The sequence below is a fragment of the Bos indicus genome, chromosome 7, assembly GCF_029378745.1.
Source record: "Bos indicus isolate NIAB-ARS_2022 breed Sahiwal x Tharparkar chromosome 7, NIAB-ARS_B.indTharparkar_mat_pri_1.0, whole genome shotgun sequence".
Lineage (NCBI taxonomy): Eukaryota > Metazoa > Chordata > Mammalia > Artiodactyla > Bovidae > Bos > Bos indicus.
This window is the reverse complement of record NC_091766.1, coordinates 42,774,801-42,799,970: the sequence shown is the minus strand read 5'-3', so window position 1 is coordinate 42,799,970 and position 25,170 is coordinate 42,774,801. Positions and strand designations below refer to the sequence as shown.

Below are 25,170 nucleotides of genomic sequence, written 5' to 3'. Positions count from 1 at the left end.
CCATCGTACCCCCCATACCTCCCCGACGGGCGACGGACGTACTCCCAACCGCTGCCCCCACATCCACCCCATCAGCCCTTTCCATCATCCTTCCCCCTCGTCACCCCAACACCCATCATCTTCCATTATCCCCACCTCCCACCCCATTCCCCACCATTCCTGCACCGTACCTTCCCATCCTCCGTTTCCATCATCCCTCTCCCCCCACCCCCACCCATCCGGGACCCCCGCAGTCCCCTCGCCTGTGTCCCAGTGCCGCCCACGGCCTGTTCTCCCCGAGGCCGCCAGAGGGCGCCAGTGAGCAACGAGCGGGTCGCGTCCCTCCTTTGCCCCCTTCCCTGGCCCACGGGCCTCCGTGTCTCTCTGGTGGGAGTCGAGCCCTCCGCGCCCCCGAGCTTTACAAGCCCTGCTCCTTCCCGTCCTGTCCTCGCTCTCACCTCCTGCACCCGTCCCCCGCTGATTCCACTCCGGCCCGCACGGGCGGGCCTCCCCGCGGCCTCTCCCACCCGCCGGGCGCAGGGCTGTCCCAGTAGCACCCCCTAAACTCTCCACTGGTCTCTTCACGGCTCTCACCGCAGAAAGGGCGTCGCTGGTGCACATTCATGAAAGATGCACCCCCGCCCCCTTTCCCCTCTTTATTTTCTCCCCCAGGAGGGCCAGGCTGCTGGTCCCCCGTCGCTGGTGCACATTCATGAAAGATGCACCCCCGCCTACTTTCCCCTCTTTATTTTCTCCCCCAGGAGGGCCAGGCTGCTGGTCCCCCGTCTTCGGAACCACTGAGAGGCCCCGTTCTCGGACTTTGTGGGGAAGTCGCCAGCAGGGGCGGGGCAGGCCTCCTCCTTCCCGCGAGGCGGCTGCAGGCGGCTCCCGCCACCTCTCCCCACTCTGGCTGACGGGGACGGGCTATTTTCTACCGCCTGATCCGCTGCCTCCTGTGCTATAATTGCACAATAATAGTGGCGGGCCTTGGGCGAGGAAACCTAAAATTACATCAGCACGCGCAGCCCATGTGCGGGGGCAGTCCGGCCCTCGTGGTCCTTCACGTGTCCACGCTCGCGGCCTGCAGGGGAAACCTTCCCAGACACGTGCTCCAGGAGCCTGGAGCGGGGGCGGCTGCTTGTGGAGGGGCGGACTGCCTGGGGCGGGGTAATATTCCATTGTATATGCGTACCAAACCTCTTTCTAAAATTTATTTTTTAATGAAGTATAGTTGAATAGCAATGCTGTGTTCATTACGGCTATACGGCAAAGTGACAGTTTTACATATATATGGGCTTCCCCGGTGGCTCAGATGGTAAAGAATTCGCCTGCAATGCGGGAAACCTGGGTGGCATCCCCGGGTTGGGAAGATCCCCTGGAGAAGGGCGTGGCAACCAACTCCAGTATTCTTGCCTGGAGAATTCCCATGGAAGAGGAGCCCGGTGGGCTACAGTCCATGGGATCACAAACAGTCGAACATGACTGAGCAACCAAGCATATATTTTCACATTCTTTTCCAGTATGATTTATCACAGGATATTGAATGTAATTCCCTGGGCTCTACACTAGGACTTTGTTGTTTACCTGTTGTCTGTACAATTGTTTGTCTCTGCTGATTGCAAATTCCCAATCCAACCCTCTCCCACCCCCTCCTCCATGGCATCCATCATTCTATTCTCCATGTCCCTGATTCTGTTTCATAGATATGTTCATTTGTGTCATATTTTAGATCCCACGTATAAGTGATATCATATGGTATTCATTTGCATCTGACTTACTTCACTTAGTATGATAATATCTAGTTACATCTATGTTGCTGCGCTGACTTTATTTCATTCTTTTTATGCCTGAGTATTGTTCCATTGTGTGTATGCACCACATCTTCTTTATCCTTTCATCTGTTAATGGACATTCAGGTTGTTTCCGTGTCTTGGCTATTGTAAACAGCGCTACTATGAACATTGGGGTGCATGTGTCTTTTTGAATTATGGTTTTGTTGGAATATATGCCCAGGAATGGGATTGCTGGATCATATGGCAATTCTATTTTTAGTTTTTTAAAAGTTAATTAGGGGGTACTGGGTCTTAGCTGCAGCACGCAGGACCTTTCGTTTTGGCACGCGGACTCTCCTGTTGTGTGCAGGCTCTGGAGCACGCCTGCTCAGTATTTGCAGTGCCTGAGCTCGGTTGCCCCACACATGTGGGATCTTAGTTCCCAGACCAGAGCTCAAACTTGTGACCCCTTCATTGCAAGGTGGCTTCTTAACTACTAGACCACAGGGAAGTCCCTATTTTTAGTTTTTAAGGAACATCCATACTGTTTTCCATAGTAGCTGCACCAGTTTGGGTTCCCACTTACAGTGTAGCAGAGTTTTCTCCACATCTTCTCCAGGATTTATTATTTTAGAGTTTTTAATGATGGCCATTCTGATGGGTGTGAGGTGGTACCTCATTGTAGTTTTGATTTGCATCTCTCCAGTAATTAGTGGGAGAAAGTGATGGCAGCCCACTCCAGTACTCTTGCCTGGAAAATCCCATGGATGGAGGAGCCTGGTAGGCTGCAGTCCATGGGGTTGCTAAGAGTCAGACACGACTGAGCGACTTCACTTTCACTTTTCACTTTCATGCATTGGAGAAGGAAATGGCAACCCACTCCAGTGTTCTTGCCTGGAGAACCCCAGGGACGGGGGAGCCTGGTGGGCTGCCGTCTATGGGGTTGCACAGAGTCGGTCACGACTGAAGCGACTTAGCAGCAGCAGCAGCAGCAGCAGTAATTAGTGATGTTGAGCATCTTTTCATGTCCTATTGGCCATCTGTCTGTCCTTTTTGGAGAAGTATTCATTTAGGTCTTCTGCCCAATTTTTGATTAGGCTATTTGTTTTTTTGTTATTGAATTGTATGGACTGTTTGTGTTTTAGAAATTAAGCTCTTGTTGGTCATATCATTTGCAAATATTTTTCCCAGTTCATAGGTTGTCTTTTTGTTCTGTTTATGGTCAAACTCCCTATTTTCAAATAAGGTCCCATTCACAGGAGCTGGGAGCTAGGACTCGAACCTGTCTGTTTGGGGACACAATTCACCCACGAACTCTCCTGGTCCTTGGTTGCTGGTTAAGTCGGATTCTGAGCCCACCTTGACCAGCAGAGTCAAGTCTCTGGGGGTCTAGAATGCTGCACTCTGGATACTGTTTTCATAACATTTAATTCTGGTATAATTTCAAGCTTAGAGAAAATTTCAAGATTAATGCCAGAAACTCCTATAGAGTCTGCCCAGATTCACCAATTGGTTGCATTTTGCCCAGTTATCTTTGCCACATTCTGTGTCCATTACTACCTGTACCTGTGTCTATATCTGTGCTCTATACGCATATACAGATATTTATATACATTTTCAGAACTGTTTACGACTGTGTTAGAAGTGTGGTGCGCCTTCATCCATAACCACATCACTCTGTATTTTCTAAAAACTAGGATTCTCCTTTATAATCTGGTGCAGTTCTCAAGATGGGGAAATCTCACATTGATACGGTACTCATATCCAGCCCATGTCCATATTCAAAATGTCACCAGCTGCTCCAGTGATGCCCCACAGGGAGGGGGGGCTTGGTACCCGAGCAGGTTGCCATGGCAGTGGATACTGGGCAGCCAGGTCACCAGGCACCAGCTCTGAGGAGCCAGCCTTGGTGGGAGGAAGGGAAAGCACCCCTCCCCAAGCCTGGAGATGGTGCTGGTCTTGGGAGAGAGTTTATAGAGCTTTGGAGGGGGAGAGAGCTTCCAAACCTCATTGCTTCAGCCCACCTTGGTGTGCCAGGTGTGACCACGTGACTAAGTTCCAATACTGAGCTTTTATAGAGCGAGGCTCCTCTTGGTCTTCTCAGATCATAGGGTGGTGCTAGGACCTGAGCATGTCTTTCTGGGGAGATAGCACAAGTGGAGCCTAAGTTCCTGGGGGATGGGTTTTAGAGGTTAGGCATGGCTGGGCAAGGCTATGGGTGGGCATCTACGCTGGGCATCTCCAAGCTGTCCCTGGCCTGGTAGCCCCCACTATGCCCCTTGCACACCATGTTGCCCCCCTGGCGCCAACCCTTGTGCTTTCGGAGCAGACATGCCTGCTGGCCTTTCTTCCTGTGGAGGAGCCTGGCGACTGTCTGGCACCCACTCCCCACCCTGCCTGGGTGCTGGCATGAATCCCTGTAGGTGTCCTACTCCTTTGCGGGAGACTGTTTTGTGAGTGGATGTGCGCCCCGCTCTGGCCAGCGAGATGTGAGGGCAGTGGGAGGGGGCTCCTTGGTTCTTGACCCCTCACCACCCCGAGATATGGACTGATCCTTCCAGCTGCAGTTTCTGGGTCTCTCTCCTCTGCTTCCTGTGTCCACTTACAAGAGTCCTGTGATCACGCTGAACCACACAGATGATTCAGGATAATCTCCCCACCTCAAAGGCGCTGATTAGAAGTCTGCTTCCATCTGCCCCTCCCCCACCTCCACCCCTCGGTGGAGCAACATGACATATTCACAGGCTCTGGGGATTCCCACGTAGACATTTTGGAGGCTGTAAGTCTGCTGGCCACAGAACATTTCCTTGCTCCTAAGGTTGGAGGGGGGGGGCGGGCAGGAAAGTGGTCCCTTCTGCCTGTGGCCACTGCAGCTTTATGATGAGATGTCTGGAGCATCTGCAGCCCTGATGACCATCTGAGGATGAATAAATGTGAAAGGAGGCAGAGTCAAGGCAGAAGCAGAGCCAGGAGGCTCTGAAGAGGGAGTCCTGCTGGGAGGAGTCCAGGAGCCTCTTTTTGGAGGAGAGAGCTTCCAAACCTCATTGCTTCAGCCCACCTTGGTGTGCCAGGTGTGGCCACATGACTAAGTTCCAATACTGAGATGTGTGTGGAGGGCAAGGAGGGGAGTAGGAAAGAGGGAGGAGATGGAGAGGGCTCGAGGGGGTCCTGTGAGCTGGGTGTGGTCTGCTGTGAAAGTTCTTTGTGCTCCACACTTAGAAGAGATGATCTTCAATCCTTCTAAAAAGTAGAAAAGTACCAAGGGGGCAGGGCACAGCCACAGCTCAAGCTGGGGATGGGCTGCTCGTTCCCAGACGTCTGTGGGAAGAAGCAGGCTGCTATTTTAATAAGCCAGCACCTTCTGGGTCTTGGTTGCTCCCGGGAACCAGACTCTACATGCTGTCTGCTGAGGCCCGACTTTCTCTCTGCTCACACCAGTGCCCTTTCCAGTCAGGCAGGAAGCATGCGTGTCACCCATCACCAGCGGCTGCAGGGGGCCTGCTGTGATCTCTCAGCCACACCTCCCACCAGAGTTTTTCACCGTGGGAAGAAGTCAGATGCTCCTCCTCAGGGCTGAGAAGTCAAGCCAAGAGCAGCGTCCTTTTCAGGAAGGACTAAGTTTCTTAAGCACGAGTGGAGGATGTTTGCTATTTGAGGCACGAGCAGATGGCAGGATCCTGCCACGAGGACACCACTCACCGGGCCTCACTGTCATGAGTCATTTCCTCTTGGGGACAGTCTTGCCCCAGGCGATGCAGGGTCATGTCTGGGGACATTTGTGGTTGTCACAACTGGGAGCTTCTGGTATGGAGGAGGTGGGGCCAGGGATGTGTTCAAGACCCACAGAGTCAGGACAGCCCCACAGAGGGTGACCCAATGTCCACGGTGCCCAGGAGACCCTGCTATGTACAAATGAAACACACAGCAGATGCAAGGCCCCACGCCACCTCCTCAGGCTTTTCTCAGATGCTGGTCACCATCTGCGTCCCACCTCGCAGACGATGACTGCAGCCATGAAATTAAAAGACACTTGCTCCTTGGAAGAAAAGCTATGACAAAACCTAGACCCTTCTAGACTATCTCTGACAGGGTCAGGTGGAAGGGGCGGTGTGTTTCCTTCACCATCACCATGGAAATGTGTCTGGAGGATGAGATGTGGACCACGGGCAGGCAGGCAGCCAGCCAGGCCCAGGCACGTGGGCCAGCCCAGGTCAGGCCAGGCCAGTCAATGGTCACTGAGTTGTCTATTAAAAAGTAGAGACATTACGTTGTTGACAAAGGTCCATATAGTCAAAACTATGGTTTTTCCAGTAGTCACGTATGGTTGTGAGATTTGGACCATAAAGAAGGCTAAATGCTGAAGAACTGATGCTTTTGAACTGTGGTGCTGGAGGAAACTCTTGAGAGTCCCTTGGACCGCAAGGATATCAAACCAGTCAATCCTAAAGGAAATAAACCCTGAATATTCATTGGAAGGATTGATGCTGAAACTGAAGCTCCAATACTTTGGCCACCTGATGCGAAGAGCTGACTCATTGGAAAAGATCCTGATGCTGGGAAAGATTGAAGGCAGGAGGAGAAGGGGACAACAGAAGATGAGATGGTTGTATGGCATCACCCACCCAATGGACACGAGATTGAGCAAACTCTGGGAGACAGTGAAGGACAGGGAAGCCAGCTGTGCTGCAGCCCATGGGGTCACAAAGAGTCGGACATGACTGAGCAACCGAACAACAACAACACACCCCTAGCCTTACAGGGTCCGCGCCCCCATCATCTCCCCCACACCAGTGCAGGTAGGAGGACTGGACTGCCTTTCCCAGGACCCCCAGGGTGGACTCTCACCAGACTTGTTGACCCTCTAACTCACGAGAAACTAATTTAGTCTCGGTGGTAGTGGGTGGAGTTCAGGGAGCTTTGCTGGTCATATGTTTCCTTTCCTGCATCTCTGTAGGAACTGGACTGCACTTTGAAATCATGATGTGGAGGGCTTGGGACCCTGAAACCTCAGTTCTGCCTCCTCTGGGACACCCCTTTCCCGAGGAGATGGACACTGCACAGTCCAGCCCCCCAGAAGCAGGAAGGGCAGTGGGTCCCTCAGCTTCTGTCACTAAACTGTGCGAGGCAAGCCATCTGCCTCCCTGGGGTGCTGCTACCTTCAGAACAGGCACCTGCAACTCAGTGACCATTGACTGGCCTGGCCTGACCTGGGCTGGCCCACGTGCCTGGGCCTGGCCTGCTGCCTGCCTGCCCGTGGTCCGTGTCTCATTCTCCAGACACGTTTCTATGGCGATGGCGAAGGAAACACACCACCCCTTCCACCTGACCCTGCCAGAGCTAGTCCAGAGGGGAGAACTGTATTCTGCTTTAGGGAGAGAGCCCCAAGGTCCCATGACAGAGGGTGTGGGTGCAGGGGAGGGTGAGCACTGGGCCTTTGTGCAGGCCATGTTCCGCGGGCATAAAGGTCTGTAAAAGATGCCGTGGGGCAGGACAAGTTTAATTATTTCAGCAAAATGCAATCGTGCCACAGGCAAAAACGTTGAGGATTTTTTACTGTAGCTCAGATTTTCCCTCAAGGTCTCCGTCTCCCTTTCTCCTTGCTTTAGACAGCATCACCCCTGTGGTTCCAGCTCCCGGGAGCGGCCGGCCAAGGTCCTAGCTCCCACCAGGTGGCCTCTGCTCCCACGCTTCCAACACCACTCCTGGTGGTCATATCTCCTGGATGGAGCTAATCTCTGAGTTGTCTCCTCACCTCATTTTCCTTCTCAGATCTGTGTGGGGGAAGCTGTGCCGCCATACCTTATCTTTAGCTCCGTGAGACCCAGTTGGACTTCTGACCCCAGACCTGTAAAAACAATGAACATGTCTGTTTTGAAGCCACTGCATTTGGGGTGATTTCTTACAGCAACTGCAGGAGACGCATGCAATGTCACCAGGTGCCGGGTTCCATGGTGACCCATCACCCTTTCTTGCAGTACGGAACTGCCCCAGGGATGCCTGCAGTCTGGGAGTGATGTGGCCACTGAGCAGGAGGAGCCTTGGGAGGGGAGCACACAGTCTTTGAATTCTGAATCCCTGTTTTGGCCGTGTTCACCTGTATCTCATGGCCTGATGCATTGCGTTTGAATTCTGACTTCCTGTCATGATTTTGGCCATGTCCACTTGTATACCTATGGCCTGTTATATGTCCTCAAATCTTTCACCTCAATAAATATGTGCAAAAAGGAGTGTATTGTCTACATAAATGGAAAACCAGTACCACTTGCCATAAAGAAATAGAAGATATTTTTAAAAAGAAGAAATCAGATCAGATCAGATCAGTCGCTCAGTCGTGTCCGACTCTTTGTGACCCCATGAATCGCAGCACGCCAGGCCTCCCTGTCCATCACCAACTCCCAAGGTGTCAAAACTAGTGGAGGAAACTTGATGAGGTGGCTCTGTAAGGATGGCATTAATTTCAAGGGGAAGCACTTACTTGACTGTGGAGAAGCCCGGGATGACCACCTAACTCAGAGGATGAAGTCACCCTTCCAGTGAGGGGACCCGGTGTTCTGGACACCATCCTCCCGGGAGGGCACAGTACACACAACACCTCTCACTGATCGCGAGGTGACAAGAAAGAAGCCCAGGTGGAAGGATCTCTTCTAAAATAACTGCCCAGGGAGCCTTCCCTGATGGTCCAGTGGCTAAGACTCCACGCCCAAATGCAGGGGGCCCAGGTTCAATCCCTGGTCAGAGAACTAGATACCATAGGCTACCACTAAAGATGCTGCATGCTGCAACAATCTTGCTACAACGAAGACCCAGGGCAGTAAAATAACAGACCAGAACTCCTCAAAATGGTTCAGATCATGAAAGATGGAGTGAAGCGCTGTTCAATTTGGGGAGACCAAGGAGACAGAAACATCTTGTCACACCAGGCCTGGCTCCCGGGCCAGGACACAAAAAATGAAATAGCTGTAAAGGATGTTACTGGACAACCTGTGAAATCTGAATAAGAACGTATCAGTGCTACTTTCTTCTGATTTTGGTCATCATGCTGAGGTGACAGCAGTCACCATCTGCAGTGATTTTGGAGCCCAAGAAAATAAAGTCTGTCACTATTTCCATTGTTTCCCCATCTATTTGCCATGAAGTGATGGGACCTGATGCCATTATCTTAGTTTTTTGAATGTTGAGTTTTAAGCCAGCTTTTTCACTCTCCTCTTTCACCTTTATCAAGAGGCTCTTTAGTTCCTCTTTGCTTTCTGCCATAAGGCTGGTTTCATCTGCATATCTGAGGTTATTGATATTTCTCCTGGGAATCTTGATTCTAGCTTTTGCTTCCTCCATCCCGGCATGTCCCGTGATGTACTCTGCATATAAGTTAAATAAGCAAGGTGACAATATACAGCCTCGATGTACTCCTTTCCCAATTTTGAACCAGTCCATTGTTCCATGTCTGGTTCTAACTGTTGCTTCTTGTCCTACATACAGGTTTCACAGGAGCAGATAAGGTGGTCTGGTATTCGCATCTCTTGAAGAAGGAGGGACTGTATCCCACTCAGTGGCACCTTGAAGACACTAAGCCCCCTGTCATTGCTTTGGGAAACATTCTTGTAGAAGGTGGGAGCTAGGGCAGGTTACTGAGCAAGGGAAGAGTGTGGCTGGTCTCCAGGGAGATTAACTTAGCCTCAGGAAGGCCCTTACATCTTTGATCTTTGGTCAAGGGCATTTCGCACCACCCATGAAGTTTGCAAATGCGGCCCCAGCTGGAGGCACCACCGGAAGTAGCTTAGCTCTGAATGCTGGGGGTTCAAGTCCCTGTGCCATGTTAGGTAATGACTTTGCCTCTCTGATCCTGTTTCTCTCTGGGTGAAAGCGAAATGGGGATGATGATGATAAAGCGTACCTTGCAAGGACTGTGTGCGTGTGTGTGTGTGTGTGTGTGTGTGCGCATGGGAGGTGGTGGGGGGGTGGCTGGTGGGCCTTCAAGGAGATGCTACTGGGAAGTCCATGAGGTCCAATGTTAACGCCCGGGTGGAGGGACCAACGTGCCCTTGAGAGCAGCGACATCTTGTGTCCATCACATCATACTGCAGCCTCTTCCCTGCGCTCACGGAGCTCTGTTTCTGCTGCGGGTAGTCCAGGCAGCATCTGGCTCCAGTGGAACCTCAATCCTAATGGGCTAACAAGACAACAGTTGTGTTAAAAATGCACTATGTGAGGTCATGGTAAATGCCGTTCAACAACAGCAACAAATTTAGGTAGGAAAACAAGGAAGCTGTACTTCAGATGGGTGACCAGGAAGGCTTCTTGGAGGAGGTGATATCTAAGGTGCCTTTTGGGGAACTCATTCACATGAAAACCAAGGGAAGGATGAGTGCACAGGTTGGTGGAATAGGGGAGAAACTTCATATTCTATTACAAGCTAATCACTGCAGGATGTTGCCTCTAAACTTAAATTACACACAATGGTCCATCTCTGGGAGCGCAGCATCCCAGGTAATGAGAATTAAGCCAAAATACCTCCGTTTAGCTCACAGAAAACTGCCTGACCAGGCCCAGCTATGAACAGCTGCAAGAGGAAGAAGTCGGAGGCTGCCGGGAACCAGGAAATGCTTGCTGTTACTCCCTCCCCTTTAGTAGAAAAGAAGCTTGAATCCTAACTCAGGTAAGATGGTTCTTGGGGCACAGTCCACTGTCTTCTCTAGCTTTCCAGATACAGTCGCTACTCCTTGCCCCAACCCTTCATATTTTCCTGTTGTGCTGTGAGTAGTAGGAGCTTGGCCTTGGGCCGCAAAAAGTTGGATGAGGGGCACAGAGGGGGCCCCTGCAGGGTGATGGGGGCAGGGTGGCGGGTGGCAGGGACCCTGCAGACCTTCCTGAGCCACTTCGGCAAACTCCCTCAGGACCCAGGACTGGATGGGGAGGGTGAGCTTCAGTGATGCCTTGTCGGGTGCAGACAGCCCCAAGTTGCCACTTGAACTCACAGTCTGTTACTTCCTGTTTGTCTGGCCCCTGGGCCGCTCTCAGCGGGACTGCTGTCTGTCTGGATACACCATATCTGCTGGGGCTGGAGTGTTGGATGTGGCTTCTCCCCTCACTGTTGGGCTCCGAGCTGGGAGGAGGGAGTCTCACTGGGCACTGACCCACACCTTCCAGATCCAGACCTCGGTGTGCTGCTTGGACTTCCGCCCAGCGTGGTGGATGCAGGGTAGTCAGCCTTCCTCCCTGGTGACCCTTACAGTGGGCAGAGGCAGGAGTCAGGCCCAGGGCCTCACTTCGGCTCCATCCTGCTGGTCAAAGCACCCCCACTTGGATTGGGAGTGGGGGCAGGGAGCTGCCAGATGGCCACATGTCAGGCAGCATCCCTCGATTCTGGTCCATATTCTGCTTCCGGTCCATATTCTGCCTCCCGACGCCTGGCTTCCCTATTTTGAAATGAGTGATGTATTCAGTGCTCCCCAAATCAGGGATGCCTTTCTCTGCTTGTGCTGTGCTAAGTCGCTTCAGCTGTGTTGGACTCTTTGTGACCCTATGGACCCCTATGGACGCTATGGACCCTATGGGACCCAGAGGAGCCCATGCCAGGCTCCTCTGTCTGTGGGATTCTCTGGGGCAAGAGCACTGAAGCGGATTGCCATGCCATTCTCCAGGGGCCCTTTGTCTGTGGTTCCTGCTTAATGTGGAGTGGTTTCAAAATAAACTGGGTGGAGGGAGTTGGAGAGACAGGAGAGTGGTCACCCAACTGCTTGCCTCTCTCCTCTTCTCTCCTTCCCCTCCCCTTATGTGACCCTCATTTTTTTTTTTTTTGAGAGGGATTTCAAGCAATTGCTCATTTTTAAAATTTTATTTTATTAAAGTATAATTGATTTATAATGTTGTGTTAATTTCTGCTGTACAGCAAAGTGACTCAGCTATTCATGTATATTCTCTTTCATATTCTTTCCCATTACACTTTTTCACAGAATATTGAATATAGTTCCCTGTGCTATATAGTAAGGCCTTGTTGTTTATCCATCATGTGTATGATAGTTTGCATCTTCTAATCCCAAACTCTCAGTCTATCCCTCCCCCACCCCCTCTTGGCAACCACATGCCTGTGAGTCCATTTCTGTTTCATAGACAAGTTCATTTGTGTATATGTGACCCTCTCTTATCTATTCACCCATCCATCCCACCATCCACTCATTCATACTGTAAAGAACACCCACAAACGAGAACATTACCAGTAATGTCCCCGTCTATAATCCCCACCCTGAATCCTTCACACCATCACTGTCCTCTTCCTCTTTTTTTTTTCTTATAATGAAAAGAATTTTTATGTTTTTTAAGAAATGTACTTCCAAGGAGGAATACAAGCTCTTTAAAACAATTTTTGACTGTGCTGGTCTTCATTGCTGCACTGGCTTTTCTCTAGTTGTGGTGAGCGGGGGCTCCTCTTGGTTTCGTGCTTGGGCTTCTCATTGCAGTGACTTCTCTTGTGGACGGTGGGCTCCAGGGTGCGCTGGCTTTGGTAGTTGAGGCATGTGGGCTCAGTGGTTGCAGCTCCTGGGCTCTAGAGCATAGGCTCAGTAATTGTGGCACACGGGCTTAGCTGCTCTGTGGCACGGGGATCTTCCCGGACCAGGGATCGACTCCCCTGTCCCCTGAGAAGGCAGGCAGATTTCCAACCACTGGACCACCAAGAGAGTCCCCCCCAAGTTCCCAAGAGAATTAATGTGTCAAGTAACGGGAAGCCCAGACAGAGGGCTCCAGGGTTGCCAGGTTCGGAGGCTCAACAACATTTCAGGCTCAAATCCTGCTGGTCTCAGGGTTACAGTGTGACAGGGAAAAACAAATCTAACTCCACATTACATCTGCTTCTTTGTTTAACCCCATGCTCTGCGGCCTGTGCCAGCAAGTCTGCAACAACAACCACACCCCTCCCTTACCTGGCCTTAAAAAGGTTTTACTGAATCCCTCTGGGGAGTTCAGGGTGCTGGGGTGGAAGCCACCCCTCTCCTTGTATGGCCTGTGATAAACGTTTCTCTGCTTCAGGCTCTAACGTTATGGTTTGTTTGGCCTCACCGTGCATCAGGCACATGGACTTGTGACCGGGAACAAGATGGCTGCCTGAGCTCCAGACATCACACATAGTCCCAGAAACAACCAAGAAGAGAGAGAGTCTCTTCTTCCTGTCCCCTTTCAAGACAGAGGATGCCATCCCTCAAAGCCCCTGCAGACACCCTCTCCAGTCCCATTTCTGAGCCTGTCCCAGGGAGGGTGTGGGACCCCTGTTGAACTGTTACCACCAGCGGCAACTCCCCCATCTGAGCACAAATAGGCCTGACTAAGAGGAAGTGTAGGGTGGGCTGGGTGTGCTCCCGCAGAAGCCCTTCCCCAAGACGCACCCCCAGGCCCCAGTGAATGGGGTGCTCTCAGCCCCTGGCCTGGGAAGGCCACTTTCTATGAGGCAGACATAGACACTGAAGAAGAAAGGAGTAAGTGAGTGACATCATCTCAGGCCATGCCAAACACCACAGAAAAGTCATGCCAGATGCCAAGATGCAGAGAGACCCAGGGATCGGTCTGCCTTCCCGAGGAGGCGCCCCCCAGGATGAGTGTGGGCAGAGGAGTGCGCACACGTTTAGGGGACAGTACGGCAGAGCAGCAGAAAGGGACCAGCAGGTGAGGCTGGAGGGCTGGGTGGCCCCGGGAGCCCCAGTTACATCTGGGGGGGGGAGGCACCTGCAGACAGGCGTGCTGGGGGTGGAATGTGGGCCGAGAATGTGGGCAGGCCATTCTCCGGTTGCTGGGTGACCACAGACACATTTGGGTGTTGCGGGAGCAAGGCTGGGGAGGGCCTGGCACATGGGGGACCACCAGCAAAACTCGTTCTATAACCACCACACATCGGAGGCCGAGGACCAGCCAGAGAAGGGGCAGGATGATGTCTCATTGGGCCTCCAGGGCACAATATATGAGAATGTAGGGTCCAAGGACCCCAAGTTCCAGGGTCTGGATGATAGGGACCTGAAACTGGAAGACCAAGAAGAGGAGATTCCCCCAGAGGAGGTGGCTGGGGAAGAATCTGTGGATGCCCAGAACCCAGAAGAGGCCCTCTTGGAGCTTGAGAGGGTTCTGGAGAAAGACGTGGAGGAGGGCGTGCCTGAGATGAGGTGGGCTGGGGAGCGGGCGCCCAGGCTGGGGTGTGGCAGCGGTGTCCCTGGGGGTGGCTGCACTGGCCTGGGGGCTCTGGACCTGTGCCCTCACTCTTAAGTGTGAAGGGGTCAGCTCCTTGCTGCCCTGAGGAGGATGTTGGCAAACCGCCCCTGTCCATGTGGCAGGAGACTTGGAGCGGGCAGAAGTCAGATGGCAGAGTTGAGAGGTTGTGAGCAGCCATCCACAGACAGAAAATGAAGCTCTAAAGCTGAAATCTTTCCAAGTACCACAAATCACCAGAAATGTTTTTGGGTGAGAGGAGGACACCGGAAAATGAGTGGGTGCTCCCTCCTACCTGTGGGACCCTGTGCCCTGGGATATGCCTGGGTTCCTTGGCTGGAAGCCCTCAGCCCCTACTCCTGGGTCAGCACACATCTCCTTGGACACAGACGGGGCCTTTGCCCTCCAGGCACATTGATTTCCAGCTCCCACAGAGCTGGTGTGACGAGTACACAGATGGCATGTGATGTGGCTGGTCAGGCAGGGGAATGGGGGCGTGGGTGGGGCTTGGGGAGTTCGTCTGAGCCAGGAGGGGAGACGGGATGTCTGGGGCTCTTGGGGGCTTCCTGGGGGCACTCGCTCTGGCTCAGCATCGCCTTTGGGGCCCAGCAGTGGGGAATTGAGGGACTGGCTGGTGGCAGAGCTACAATTTCAGACCAGGTCTTGGTGGTGCAGGGTTCTCCTCTAGAGGACGGGGCAGGAGCAGAAGGGTGGGGCTGCCGGCTCGGGGAGCAAGGGCTCGACCTCACCATCCACCTCCCCCCAGGCGGCTCTCCATCTCCCAGAGGATCCCTCGCACCTCAACGAGCCCAGAGAGAAAGAAGAGGAGGCGGCTCTTTGAGCTGGCGAAGCCCAAGACCAACTGGCAAATCTTAAAAGACAGGTGAGGCAACGGGCCGGCGGGCAGCTGGCCTGGTGGGTGTGGTGGTGGTGGGGGGCAGTCTGAGAGGGGATGTGCAGCAGCCCCAGACCGACCTGGTCCAGCAGAGCCCAGTGCGGAGGCTGGCAGGCCTGTCTCCCGCAGGATGGGGTGCTGCTGCAGGGGCCATGCCTGGGTGTCCCCGCGCATGCGGAGCCTGCAGTTCTGTATCTACTGGTGAGTCTGGGGCCCCCTCCTCTCCTGGGTGGGGGATCGCTGAGGGCTCTGCACTGGGCCCTACCCCAGGATTCTCAGTTCCACCCGGAGCTCTGGACCCCAGCCCCTGCCTGAGGTGGGTCTATGCCAGTACCGCCTGGGCTCCCTTCTCAGTTATGCCTCTTTTTTTCCCAGCTCCCTCTTTCTCTGAATACCAGCCTTGCTAAATAGTTTATGCTCTCCCGTGCCCCTAAGGCCTCCCTGTCTTGTTCCTCTCTGACCGGCCTCTGCTGCCATCCACTTGCTATCTCCCTTTCTCCCCCTCTAGTTGCACTCCTCCCACTGTTTGTGTTCATGGGGTGCCCTGAGCTCTGCTTCTGAGTGGGGTACACCCGCTGGGGCTGGCTCCCCTCATGACCCCTGCTGGCTATGTTCCAGGCCATCCGTGTACTGGACAGAGAGATTTCTCGAGGACACCACCCTCACCATCACAGTGCCCGGTAGGTCCACCTGTCCTTTGCCTGTGCTTCTTTGTGGGGGTGCTGGAGTGGGGACTGGGGCTGGCCTGGTGCCTATGGCCCGGTTGCCCCTATCTCACCCTGACCTGTGCCTGGCTCTGATAGGGTAGACTTTGGGGCCTCCCAGGCCCAAGCCTCTCAGGGCCCCTGTGGGACTGCCCCTCCCCTGTCTTTCAGGAGTGTCCCCCCAGTCTTCCAGGGAGGGTGTCTCCTCTCCTAGCTGGAGGTTGGTCCTGGGGGAGGGGTGGGAGCAAACTCTCCAGGGGAAATCGCAGTTTGCATCTCAGCCAAAGTGGTGTCAGTATGAACCTCACAAAAGACCCCTTCCTTTCCAGAGCTTGTATCTGGAGAGACACTCAGAGCCTCAGGGCAAGTTCTCACTCAGGTTTAGAATTCTCCCCACCCCCAGTTAGCACGGAGGCCCCTTCAAGCCCAGGCCCATCCTGACTTCAGGCCCAAATCCACAGTAGGGCCAAGGAGCCGAGGGGCCTGAGCAACCCCCCTCATGTGTCCTGTGGTCCCCAGTGGGGGTGTCTGGTATGAGCTGTCACCTGGTATGAAGCCAGGTCAGGAGGAAGAGAGCCCTAGGTGGGAGGGGAGGGCAGCTTTCTAGGGCAGCTGCTTCTCCTTTTGTGCAGAGGTGTCCCGCCGGGTGGAGGAGCTGGCCCGACCCAAGAGGTTCTACTCGGAGTATTACAACAACAACAGGTAGGGGGTTATGGGCAGAGACCTCTCTCCATCGGGGTGTTGTAGCAGGGGAGGGCCCAGGTCTGGGGGCCAGGTGACCATCCGCGCGGCCTGGGCCTTGGGCACCAAGCCTTTGAGGCCCAGTGGCCCAGACGGGATGGGATGCTGGTGGGTCTCAAGGCAGGTGCTCGAGTCCCCTAGGCAGCGGGTGGCTGTGAGATTTACAGTTTTAGGTGCCTGCCTCCTGGTGCGACTCTGTCTTAGCACATGGGGCTTCCATGATGGCCAATGTGGGGTCTGAAGTTATTCCACACAGACTCTGCTTTTATCTCTCACTCACACATGGAAAGATAAGTGACTGAGGGGAGTCCCACTTACGGGTGTTAACTGGTTCCAGCCACTGGCTCTGTGCCGGTCTTGTGACAACAGCTTTTCCCCTTAATGCTGGTCAGAGCATAGTATGGAGGTACCTCTGAGGGACCAGTAATCCAGGGTGACCTCTGTGGGACCTGTGATCTGGAGTGACCTCCATACAAACAGTTTTGTCATGCTCGCCCCGGAGGGGAGGGCACTGGGCCTTCTGTTGGGCTGACAGCATTTATCTGCTTCATTCCAGCCTCACCCTAGATTACAGGTCACACAGAGATCACCCCAGATTACAGAACTGCATGCCAGGCTCACAGAGGTGAAAATAAAAGAGGAATTGGCCTCGGATCAATGAAATAAGGCTGTTTCTGGGGCAGAGGCAGAGTTGAGACATGAGTTTGAGGGGCAGGCAGGGCTCACTTCATCCCTTTGGTCCACCTCCTGACCCCATCCTGATGGCGGGGGCTGTGGGGGTGGCAGGGAGGGTATGACCCAGGAGAGCATTGCTCCATCCTTGAAAGGAAGGTGGGGCTCTGTTAGGGGTCTTTTAAGGACTCATCTTGGAGGGATTAGAAAACCCTCTTCTGCACCAGGCTCCCCTGAACCCCAGAATCAGAGAGGAGTCGCATATGTGTGCACAGACACATCTTCCTGCAGGGCCAGGGTCTCAGCTACACACAGACACGGCCCCCGGGTTGGCTGGGGTCTCAGACTTAGGCTCTCCCTTAGGACCACTTCTATCTGGCCCATTCCGCGGTCTACCTTGGAGTATCGAGCGTCCAACCGCCTACGGGAACTGGCCACCCCTAAGGTCCGAAACAACATCTGGAGCATAAACATGTCCGAGGTGGGTGCCCTTCCGTCCCTGGAGCTCCCTGGCTCCCTCTGGGGGGCCCGCCTGCCCCCCACCCCCACCCAGGGGCTCAGAGGACACACAAGGACAAGAGGGAACAGGCGTGTGGCTGCTTCTCTTAGCCATGGGGAGTCCCAGTGTAGGTTCAAGAAGCCCTGCCCCTTCACTTTCCCCTCCCCTCCACTTCCCCCACTCCCTTTACTCCCCCTCCACGCCCACCCCCCACTCTTTACTTTCCTCCCACCCCTTGAAGGGGGGCAGGGACCACGCTCCGCTGCCGGTCAGGTCAGCACGGAGGGGAGCCCCAAGCCATCTGCTTGAATGAGTGCATGACAACCGGTTCAGAGGTGACACCAGAGTTCAGTCCATCTTGAATCTGGCCCTTATCTCTCCCCATGTCATGTGGGACCTTAGTTCCCCGACCAGGGATCGAACCTGGGCCTCCTGCATTGGGAAAAGTGAAAGTAAGAGTCTTAGTTGCTCAGTTGTGTCCGACCATTTGTGACCCCCCATGAATTGTAGCCTACTGAGCGACTGATCTGATCTGATCTGAGGCTCCTTTGTCCTTAGAATTCTCCAGGCGAGAATACTGGAGTTGGTTGCCATTTCCTTTTCCAGGGGATCTTCTCGACCCAAGGATCGAAGCCAGGTCTCCTGCATTGTAGGCAGATTCTTTTACCATCTGAGCCACCTGCATTAGAAGGGGGAGTCTTAACCCCTGGACCACCTGGGAAGTCCTGGGCCATGTGGTTTAACATACATTGAAGAGCTTGTCCCTGGGTGTTTTTGTGTGGTTGTTTGATAGACCAACCCTCCCCACCCGCTCCTAACTTGAAGAATTTTACAACTGAATTCAGACATCACACGGTTTGTGATGGTTTAAAACCATACCAACAATGGGGAACAGTTTTTCAGAGCTATCCTTTGGGCTGCAGTCCTCATTTTGCCCCAAATAAAGCTAACTCACAACTCTCAAAAAGATAAAAAAATAAAAATAAAGTAATAAACATACCAACAATGGTCCAACTAGAAGAATTTAACAATAATACCTTAGTGTTCAAATCCCCAATCCATGTTCCATTTCCCCGGTTGTCTCAAAGAAGGCTTCACAGTCAGTTGGATTGGACAAGGATCCAGAGGAGAGTCTGGCCTCAGCTTTTCCCAGCAGGTGTACCTGCTGTTTTCCCGACCCCCCGCCCTGCCTCTGCTGGTTCAGCCTTTAAGCCCTTTTATGCTCCAGCACCCTCTGTGGCTCCCCAGTGCCTGAGAAAGCTGGCAAGATAGGCCCTTCTCCACCCTTACTCTCCCTTGTGCCTCCTGGGGGACTAAATGAAGGTCCCTCAACAGGTCTCCGGCCCTGGCATGCACAGGGCATGGAGTGGTCATCAATATTATTTGAATGTGTGGATGAATGAATTTTCCCTGCCTGTCACCCCTCCAGGCTGGCGGTCCCCTGAGGGTAGGACTGCAGGCTGATTTATCCACCTCAGCTGGTGACTGGAGCTGTGTGGACCATTGATGGGGGAGAGAAGGAGGGGAAGAAAGGAGTGGGGATGGAATGGGTGGTTGAGAGGGACATAAAATTGTAAACACCAGGATGTCTTTGGTACGAGTAGTATATGTAATTTCTAAGCAGCACAAGTTCAGGAGGAAAGAGACACACATTTTAATGATGGCCCTAAGGATCATTTCAGCCAATCCTCTGCCTCTGGGCAGTACCCAGCAGGGTGCACCCAGTGGAGAGCTTCTGTAAAATGTTAAATGTTTCACACAAAGTGCTTGCGCAATTTACCCTCCTACCAGCCATTCATCGGGTCTCTGTCCTCCCACCTTCCTGCCAGGGCTGGATAAAGCCAGACTTGGTCACTTTTGTCAAATTTGTTGGCATGGAGTGATATTTTGCTGTTTTAATTTACATTTCCCTGGTGCACAGAAAGGATTATTGATCCTTTGGGCTTACTTTCCTTCATGATTAGCTATTTCCTACTGATTTTTCATGTTATTGGCTTAGAGAACCTCTTTATATGTGATGGCTACTAATCCTTTGCCATGAAATTAAAAGATGCTTACTCCTTGGAAGGAAAGTTATGACCAACCTAGATAGCATATTCGAAAGCAGAGACATTACTTTGCCAACAAAGATCCGTCTAGTCAAGGCTATGGTTTTTCCTGTGGTCATGTATGGATGTGAGAGTTGGACTGTGAGGAGGCTGAGCACCGAAGAATTGATGCTTTTGAACTGTGGTGTTGGAGAAGACTCTTGAGAATCCTTTGGACTGCAAGGAGATCCAACCAGTCCATTCTGAAGGAGATCAGCCCTGGGATTTCTTTGGAAGGAATGATGCTAAAGCTGAAACTCCAGTGCTTTGGCCACCTCATGCGAAGAGTTGACTCATTGGAAAAGACTCTGATGCTGGGAGGGATTGGTGGCAGGAGGAGAAGGGGATGACAGAGGATGAAATGGCTGGATGGCATCACTGACTCAATGGACGTGAGTCTGGGTGAACTCTGGGAGTTGGTGATGGACAGGGAGGCCTGGCGTGCTGCGATTCATGGGGTCGCAAAGAGTCGGACACGACTGAGCGACTGATCTGATCTGAATCCTTTGCTGAACACACTGCAGTCTAACTTCCTAGCCAGTCTTTTGTCTTTCAGCGTTGCTTACGGGATCTTTTGACCCAGGGGTGTGTGAAACAGCTCAGGCTGCTTTACTCTTTCCCTCTAACTCTGTTTCTAGGTGTCCCAAGTGTCCAGGGCAGCCCAGATGGCCATTCCCAGTTCGAGGATCATCCGACTGGCAAAGCCCAAGGCTCCAGCCACCCTGCTGGAAGAGTGGGACCCCGTGCCAAAACCCAAGCCACATGTGTCAGACTATAACCGCCTTCTTCACCTGGCCAGTAAGTGGGTCCCGGGAGGTGCCCGATGTCTCATGAAGCACCCTTCCACACTGGATGCAGTTGGGAGCAGCCGGTCCACTTGGAGCTGGTTCTACAAGATTCGTGTTCCCCTGACTCCCACTAACCTGCAGACCCACTGTCTGAATCCCTGTGGGCAGTTCATACTGCATCTGCTTGCATTCCCTGGGGGCTGGCAGAGGGTATCACTCCCCCTGGGATGGAGGTTGTGGGCCTGAGCCGAGTGCGTCATCTGAGTGGGTCTTCCAGCATGGCACGTAGGCACAAAAGGGAAACCTGGGATGCAGGCCAGTGCCTGGAGAGCCAAGCTGGGACCTAAGGGTGCTGGCCAGAGTCTCTGCCTGTCCTTGAAAACAAAGGAAGACCTGGCTCCCCCACAACAGAAGTAATATGCAGTAATTGTAGGGAATCTGAAAAATGTAGCAAGGCATGAAGAAAGGGATCTCACCACCTAAAGGTGGTCAGGGGCTTTGGGAAACTCAAGTGTGCCCCAGCTCCTGGTACAGGATCACCAGGGAGCTTGACTGGCCATTTCGGTTTACTCTGCTGTGTCTTTTTCTCAGTTTCCTATTTCCTGTTTTTATTGGGGGATTGGGGGAGGGAATTAATTTGCAGCAGCTCTTTATGTAAGATGATCACTAACCCTTTGTCGAGCACTTTGCAAAGTAACTTCTTCCCATTCATTTTTCTTTCGAGCTTGCTTATAGTTTCTTTTGTTTGTTGATTCATTCATCTGTTCCCTTGGTGGTGGTTTAGTCGCTCAGTTGCGTCCTCAACTCTTTGTGCCCCCATGGACTGTAGCCAGGCTCCTCTGTCCATGGGATTCTCCAGGCAAGAGCACTGGAGTGGGTTGCCATTTCCTCCTCCAGGTGATCTTCCCGACCCAAGGATTGAACCCGCATTGCAGGCAGATTCTTTACCACTGAGCCACCAGGGAAGCCCCTTAATATTCGTTAAAGTATTCGTTGAATTTGTTAAAAATTGTTTACATGAACAGAGACACAAGCACACACGCACTTCTGCCTCTCTCTCTCACACACACACATGCATGGACACACACATCTGGAACATAAGCACACGTACATTTGTACATACACATGTGTGTGTATTCATCCAGGCTTCACAGGAGCATGTTATCAACGCACATCCCTCTGTGTGTGTGTATGTATGGGTAAGACTGGCGTAGGGCTGTGTATTTCCAACTGCAGACTCCCACCCACTGATGGTTCTGACCAGCATTTAAAAAGTGAAGAGAGGAAACACACAGTGCAGGGTCCCTGGGCAACACTGGTCCATGCAGTACGGGTTCTGTGTGGCTGTGGACAGGTTGCACTGTTAACTTGTGACCGATAGATTTTCAGAGCCCAGATGTTACAACAGGGGGAGCCCCTGAGTCTCCCTGAGGACTCCAGGAAGGTGGGCTCTGGCAGGTCCTCCCAAGGCCCCCCAAGTACCCTCTTTGGGGGCCTCAGCACAGGCTCCCATTGTTTTCACTGAGTGCCTCTCCCCGGAGCTGCAGCTCCTCTGCTGAGTGGAGACGGCCTTTTTGCATTTGCAGAGTCTTGGGGCAAAGAGGGGTTTGGAAAGGAAACCCTCAAAACTGAAGGGCCTAGAGACAGGAGTGCTCACCAGTAGTCACCAGCGGTTACTCGCTCCTGGCCCTCATGTGGGCCAAGCCCTGAGGCTCCCACTGTGGGGGAAGGGGTGGTGAAGAGGTAGGGGGTCCAAACAGGAGCAGGGCCAGGGGTCCTGGCCAGTGAGCGGTGGGCCAGGCTAAGCTACGGGTCTATTCTGAGACCCGTCTGTCCATGACTGAAATGGACTGAATGTCAATCAACCTATTGATTTAATTCAATTAATGGATTTTATTAAAATTAAATAAGATAAAATCCCAGTCCATATGGGGTGTTGGTCATGTGTAGCTGGTGGACCCTATGGGGAGGACCCAGCTGGGGCCACAGGTGCATGGGCAGTGGGGCTGATGGAGCCCCTGCCTCACCCCCAGCCACCAGGGCACCTATGTCTGCCCCTCCAGTCCCTGTCTGGGCCTGTGACCATTTAAGACATTGTTCTTTATGCTCACCCTTCAAAACGCACAGTTCAGTACTTCCCAGTACACTCACAGACAGCCATGGGCACATTACTACAACCCATTTTATTTATTAAAAAAATTATATATTATTTTATTTATTAAAAAAATTTTATTGAAGTGTAGTTGAATTACAATATTGTGTTAATTTCTGCTGAACAGCAAAGTGACTCAGTTATACACATTCTTTTTCATATTTTTTTCCATTATTTTTTATCACAGGAATTTTCAACTCTTAATTTTGTATTGGGATATAACTGATTAACAATTCTGTGACAGTTTCAGGTGAACAGTGAAGGGACTCAGGCATACACATACATGTATCTGTTCTCTCCCAAACTCCCTCCCATCCTGGCTGCCACATACCATTGACTTATAGAACATAACAGCAGAACTCCAGGTATCACTGGATATTGACTATAGTCCCCTGTGCTCTACAGTGCGACCTTGTCGTTTGTCCATCCTGTGTATAATATAGTTTGCATCTGCTTACCCCAAGCCCCCAATCCTTCCCTTCCCTCCCACCTCCCCCACTGGCACCCACCAGTCTGTTCCCTATGTCCCACAAAATCAAGTCCAGAACATTCCACCACTCCACAGTGACGCCCCATCTCCATCGGCTGGCCCCCTCAGCCCCTCCCCAGCCCCTGACCACCAGGAACCCACTCACTTTGTGGGTCAGCCTGTTCTGGATGTTTCCCACCAGTGGAATCACACCCCATGTGTCCTTCTGTGTCTGCTTCTCTCACAGAGCATCGTGTTCTCAGGGTCTGTCCATGTGGTAGCGAGTGTCAGGGCTTCTCTTCACGGCTGAGTGATGCTCGTGTGTATGGAGAGACACGTGTGTTTATCCATCATCTGCCGAGGGACAGGACACTGAACTTGGGAGCTCTGACTCAGAAGATCGCTCTCCGTGGGGAGGGGGGCTCGGGCTGCTGACACTGCGCCCTCTCTCCCGCCCCCTCCAGTGCCCAAGGTCCAGTCGGAGAAGTGTGTTCCTGACCGCGACCCGCGCTGGGAGGTGCTGGAGGTCACCAAGAAGGCAGTGGCTAGTCCCCGCATCCTGTCTCTGGCAAAACCCCGAGTGCGGAAGGACCTGAATGAGGGCTACGACCCCTCCCACGTGTCCCCTGCCGCCCTGGTGGCGCAGGCGTCCCCTCGCCTGTACGAGCTCGCTACCCCCAAGACCATCACCAAGAAAGCATGAGCCTCAGGCCTGGCCCCTGAGCCCGTTCCCAGTAAACACCCAAGTGCAACCTGACCCTGTGTGTGGCTCTGAGCGCCTTGGCCTGGAGGCGGGAGGACAGTGGCTGAAAAAGGAGAAAATAATAATAATGATGTTTATGTTTGCATCCAGCCTGCAATCCTGCAGCCTTTTTTCCCACTCATGTTCCCCTGCCATCGCCAGCCCCTCGGACAGCACACCTCCCACTCCCCATGTCAGAAATTCCCCTCCAAGTCCTTCTGGCCTGATTTGCTGATCTATAGTGTCCACAGCACCTCGAGCTCTGTGATGAGCCAGCAAATGCCTGCTGCACAATTTACTGATCTTTGCAGGGGGAACCTGTTGGGGACCATCAGTGTCTGAAGTCCCCATGTGAGGACCACTGTGCTGAGGTGGAGACTCAGGGTCACAGAGTTGGTGAAAGACTCACAGTCCTCATCCCCGTGTGAGCTTCCTACAGCAGCTGGAATAAGTCACCTCAAACAGGGGGCTAGAAATCACACAGATTCATTCGCTGACAATCCTGAGGTCAGGAGTCTAGCTCAGGCCTCATGGGGCTGAATCCAGGCTTGGGCAGGGCTGGTCCTTCTGGAGGCTCCCAGGGAGCATGGGCTTTTCCAGCTTCTAGAGGCACTGCATCCCTGGCTTGTGGCCCCTCCCTCCATCCTCACAGCCAACAGCACAGCATCTCCTGTCTCTCTGCCTCTCACAGCCACTCCCTCTCATAAGGATCCTGTGATGATACTGGGACCCCTGGGGAATCCAGGGTAGTCCTCATCTTAGGGGTCTTAGCTTAATCCCACGTGCAAAGTCCCTTCTGCCTCATGACATGTTTATAGGCCCAGGGACCAGGAGGGGGGTGTCTCTGGGGCTATTCTTCTGCTGAGCACAGTGGGAGAATCTCTTGTCTGCATCTGCAGTCCTAGACAGTCTTGTTTGCCTCTGGCTCCTGCTCATTCACTTGGGGACCAATTGCTGGGTCCTGAAGGGGTGGCATGCTGAGTGCTCTCACGTCTTCTCTCAAGCCCACCATGCATCAGGTCCCAAGCCATGATTTCCAGACGCTTTGAGGACACTACTTCACTCAGTAACATAAAGGACAGTTGTTGAGTATTATAGGTGCAGACCTGGACGGAGGTTCAGAAGAAAAAGGTTAAAAAGAAACCCACCCTCATCTTCTCTGAATTACCTGGCAGCACAGATGGATGGATGGATGGATGCCTCGCTGAGCCTGTGGGTGCCACCGAGTGCAGGTTTCTCATGGGCTGGAAGGGTGATGGCCATGCACGCTCGTCTGGTGATGACGTGACCCCTGGTCTCTCCCTGTTGCTCTGGTGGGTACCACTGTCATGATGAAGACCAGAAGCATATCTACGCAGACTCACACCTTTAGTGAGTCAGGAGTCCTGCCTGGAATCCGGGTGGCCTGCATCCAGCAGGGTGGACTATGGGGTCAGCTGATTACCGCCCCAAAGACGTCTGGGTCCCAAGCCCTGAGCCTGGGA

At 53.0% G+C, this 25,170-nt stretch overlaps 1 protein-coding gene across 3 annotated transcripts; it reads left to right on the top strand.

The window, feature by feature from the left end:
* Window positions 1-13,083: 13,083 nt before the first annotated feature.
* SPMAP2 (sperm microtubule associated protein 2) lies at window positions 13,084-23,792 on the top strand. 3 transcript variants are annotated; one of them, XM_070793409.1, is made up of 8 exons: window positions 13,084-13,403; window positions 14,704-14,820; window positions 14,962-15,033; window positions 15,451-15,512; window positions 16,169-16,238; window positions 17,313-17,430; window positions 20,174-20,333; window positions 23,409-23,792. In XM_070793409.1, the coding sequence occupies exons 1-8, from the start codon at window positions 13,243-13,245 to the stop codon at window positions 23,645-23,647; spliced, it is 999 nt and encodes a 332-aa protein (XP_070649510.1). In that variant the 5' UTR covers window positions 13,084-13,242; the 3' UTR covers window positions 23,648-23,792. The 3 variants fall into 3 exon arrangements, with proteins under 3 accessions (XP_070649510.1, XP_070649509.1, XP_019819197.2); XM_019963638.2 differs by lacking the exon at window positions 13,084-13,403 and adding an exon at window positions 13,533-13,894; XM_070793408.1 differs by lacking the exons at window positions 13,084-13,403; window positions 14,962-15,033 and adding an exon at window positions 13,532-13,894.
* Window positions 23,793-25,170: the final 1,378 nt, after the last annotated feature.

Bases quoted from the DNA above. Each gene is read 5' to 3' on its own strand.
- SPMAP2 (XM_019963638.2), top strand. From the start codon at position 13,587: ATGGGGGACCACCAGCAAAACTCGTTCTATAACCACCACACATCGGAG. The intron at 14,821-14,961 runs GTGAGGCAACGG...TGTCTCCCGCAG, and splicing joins TGGCAAATCTTAAAAGACAG to GATGGGGTGCTGCTGCAGGG. The intron at 20,334-23,408 runs GTAAGTGGGTCC...CGCCCCCTCCAG, and splicing joins CCGCCTTCTTCACCTGGCCA to TGCCCAAGGTCCAGTCGGAG.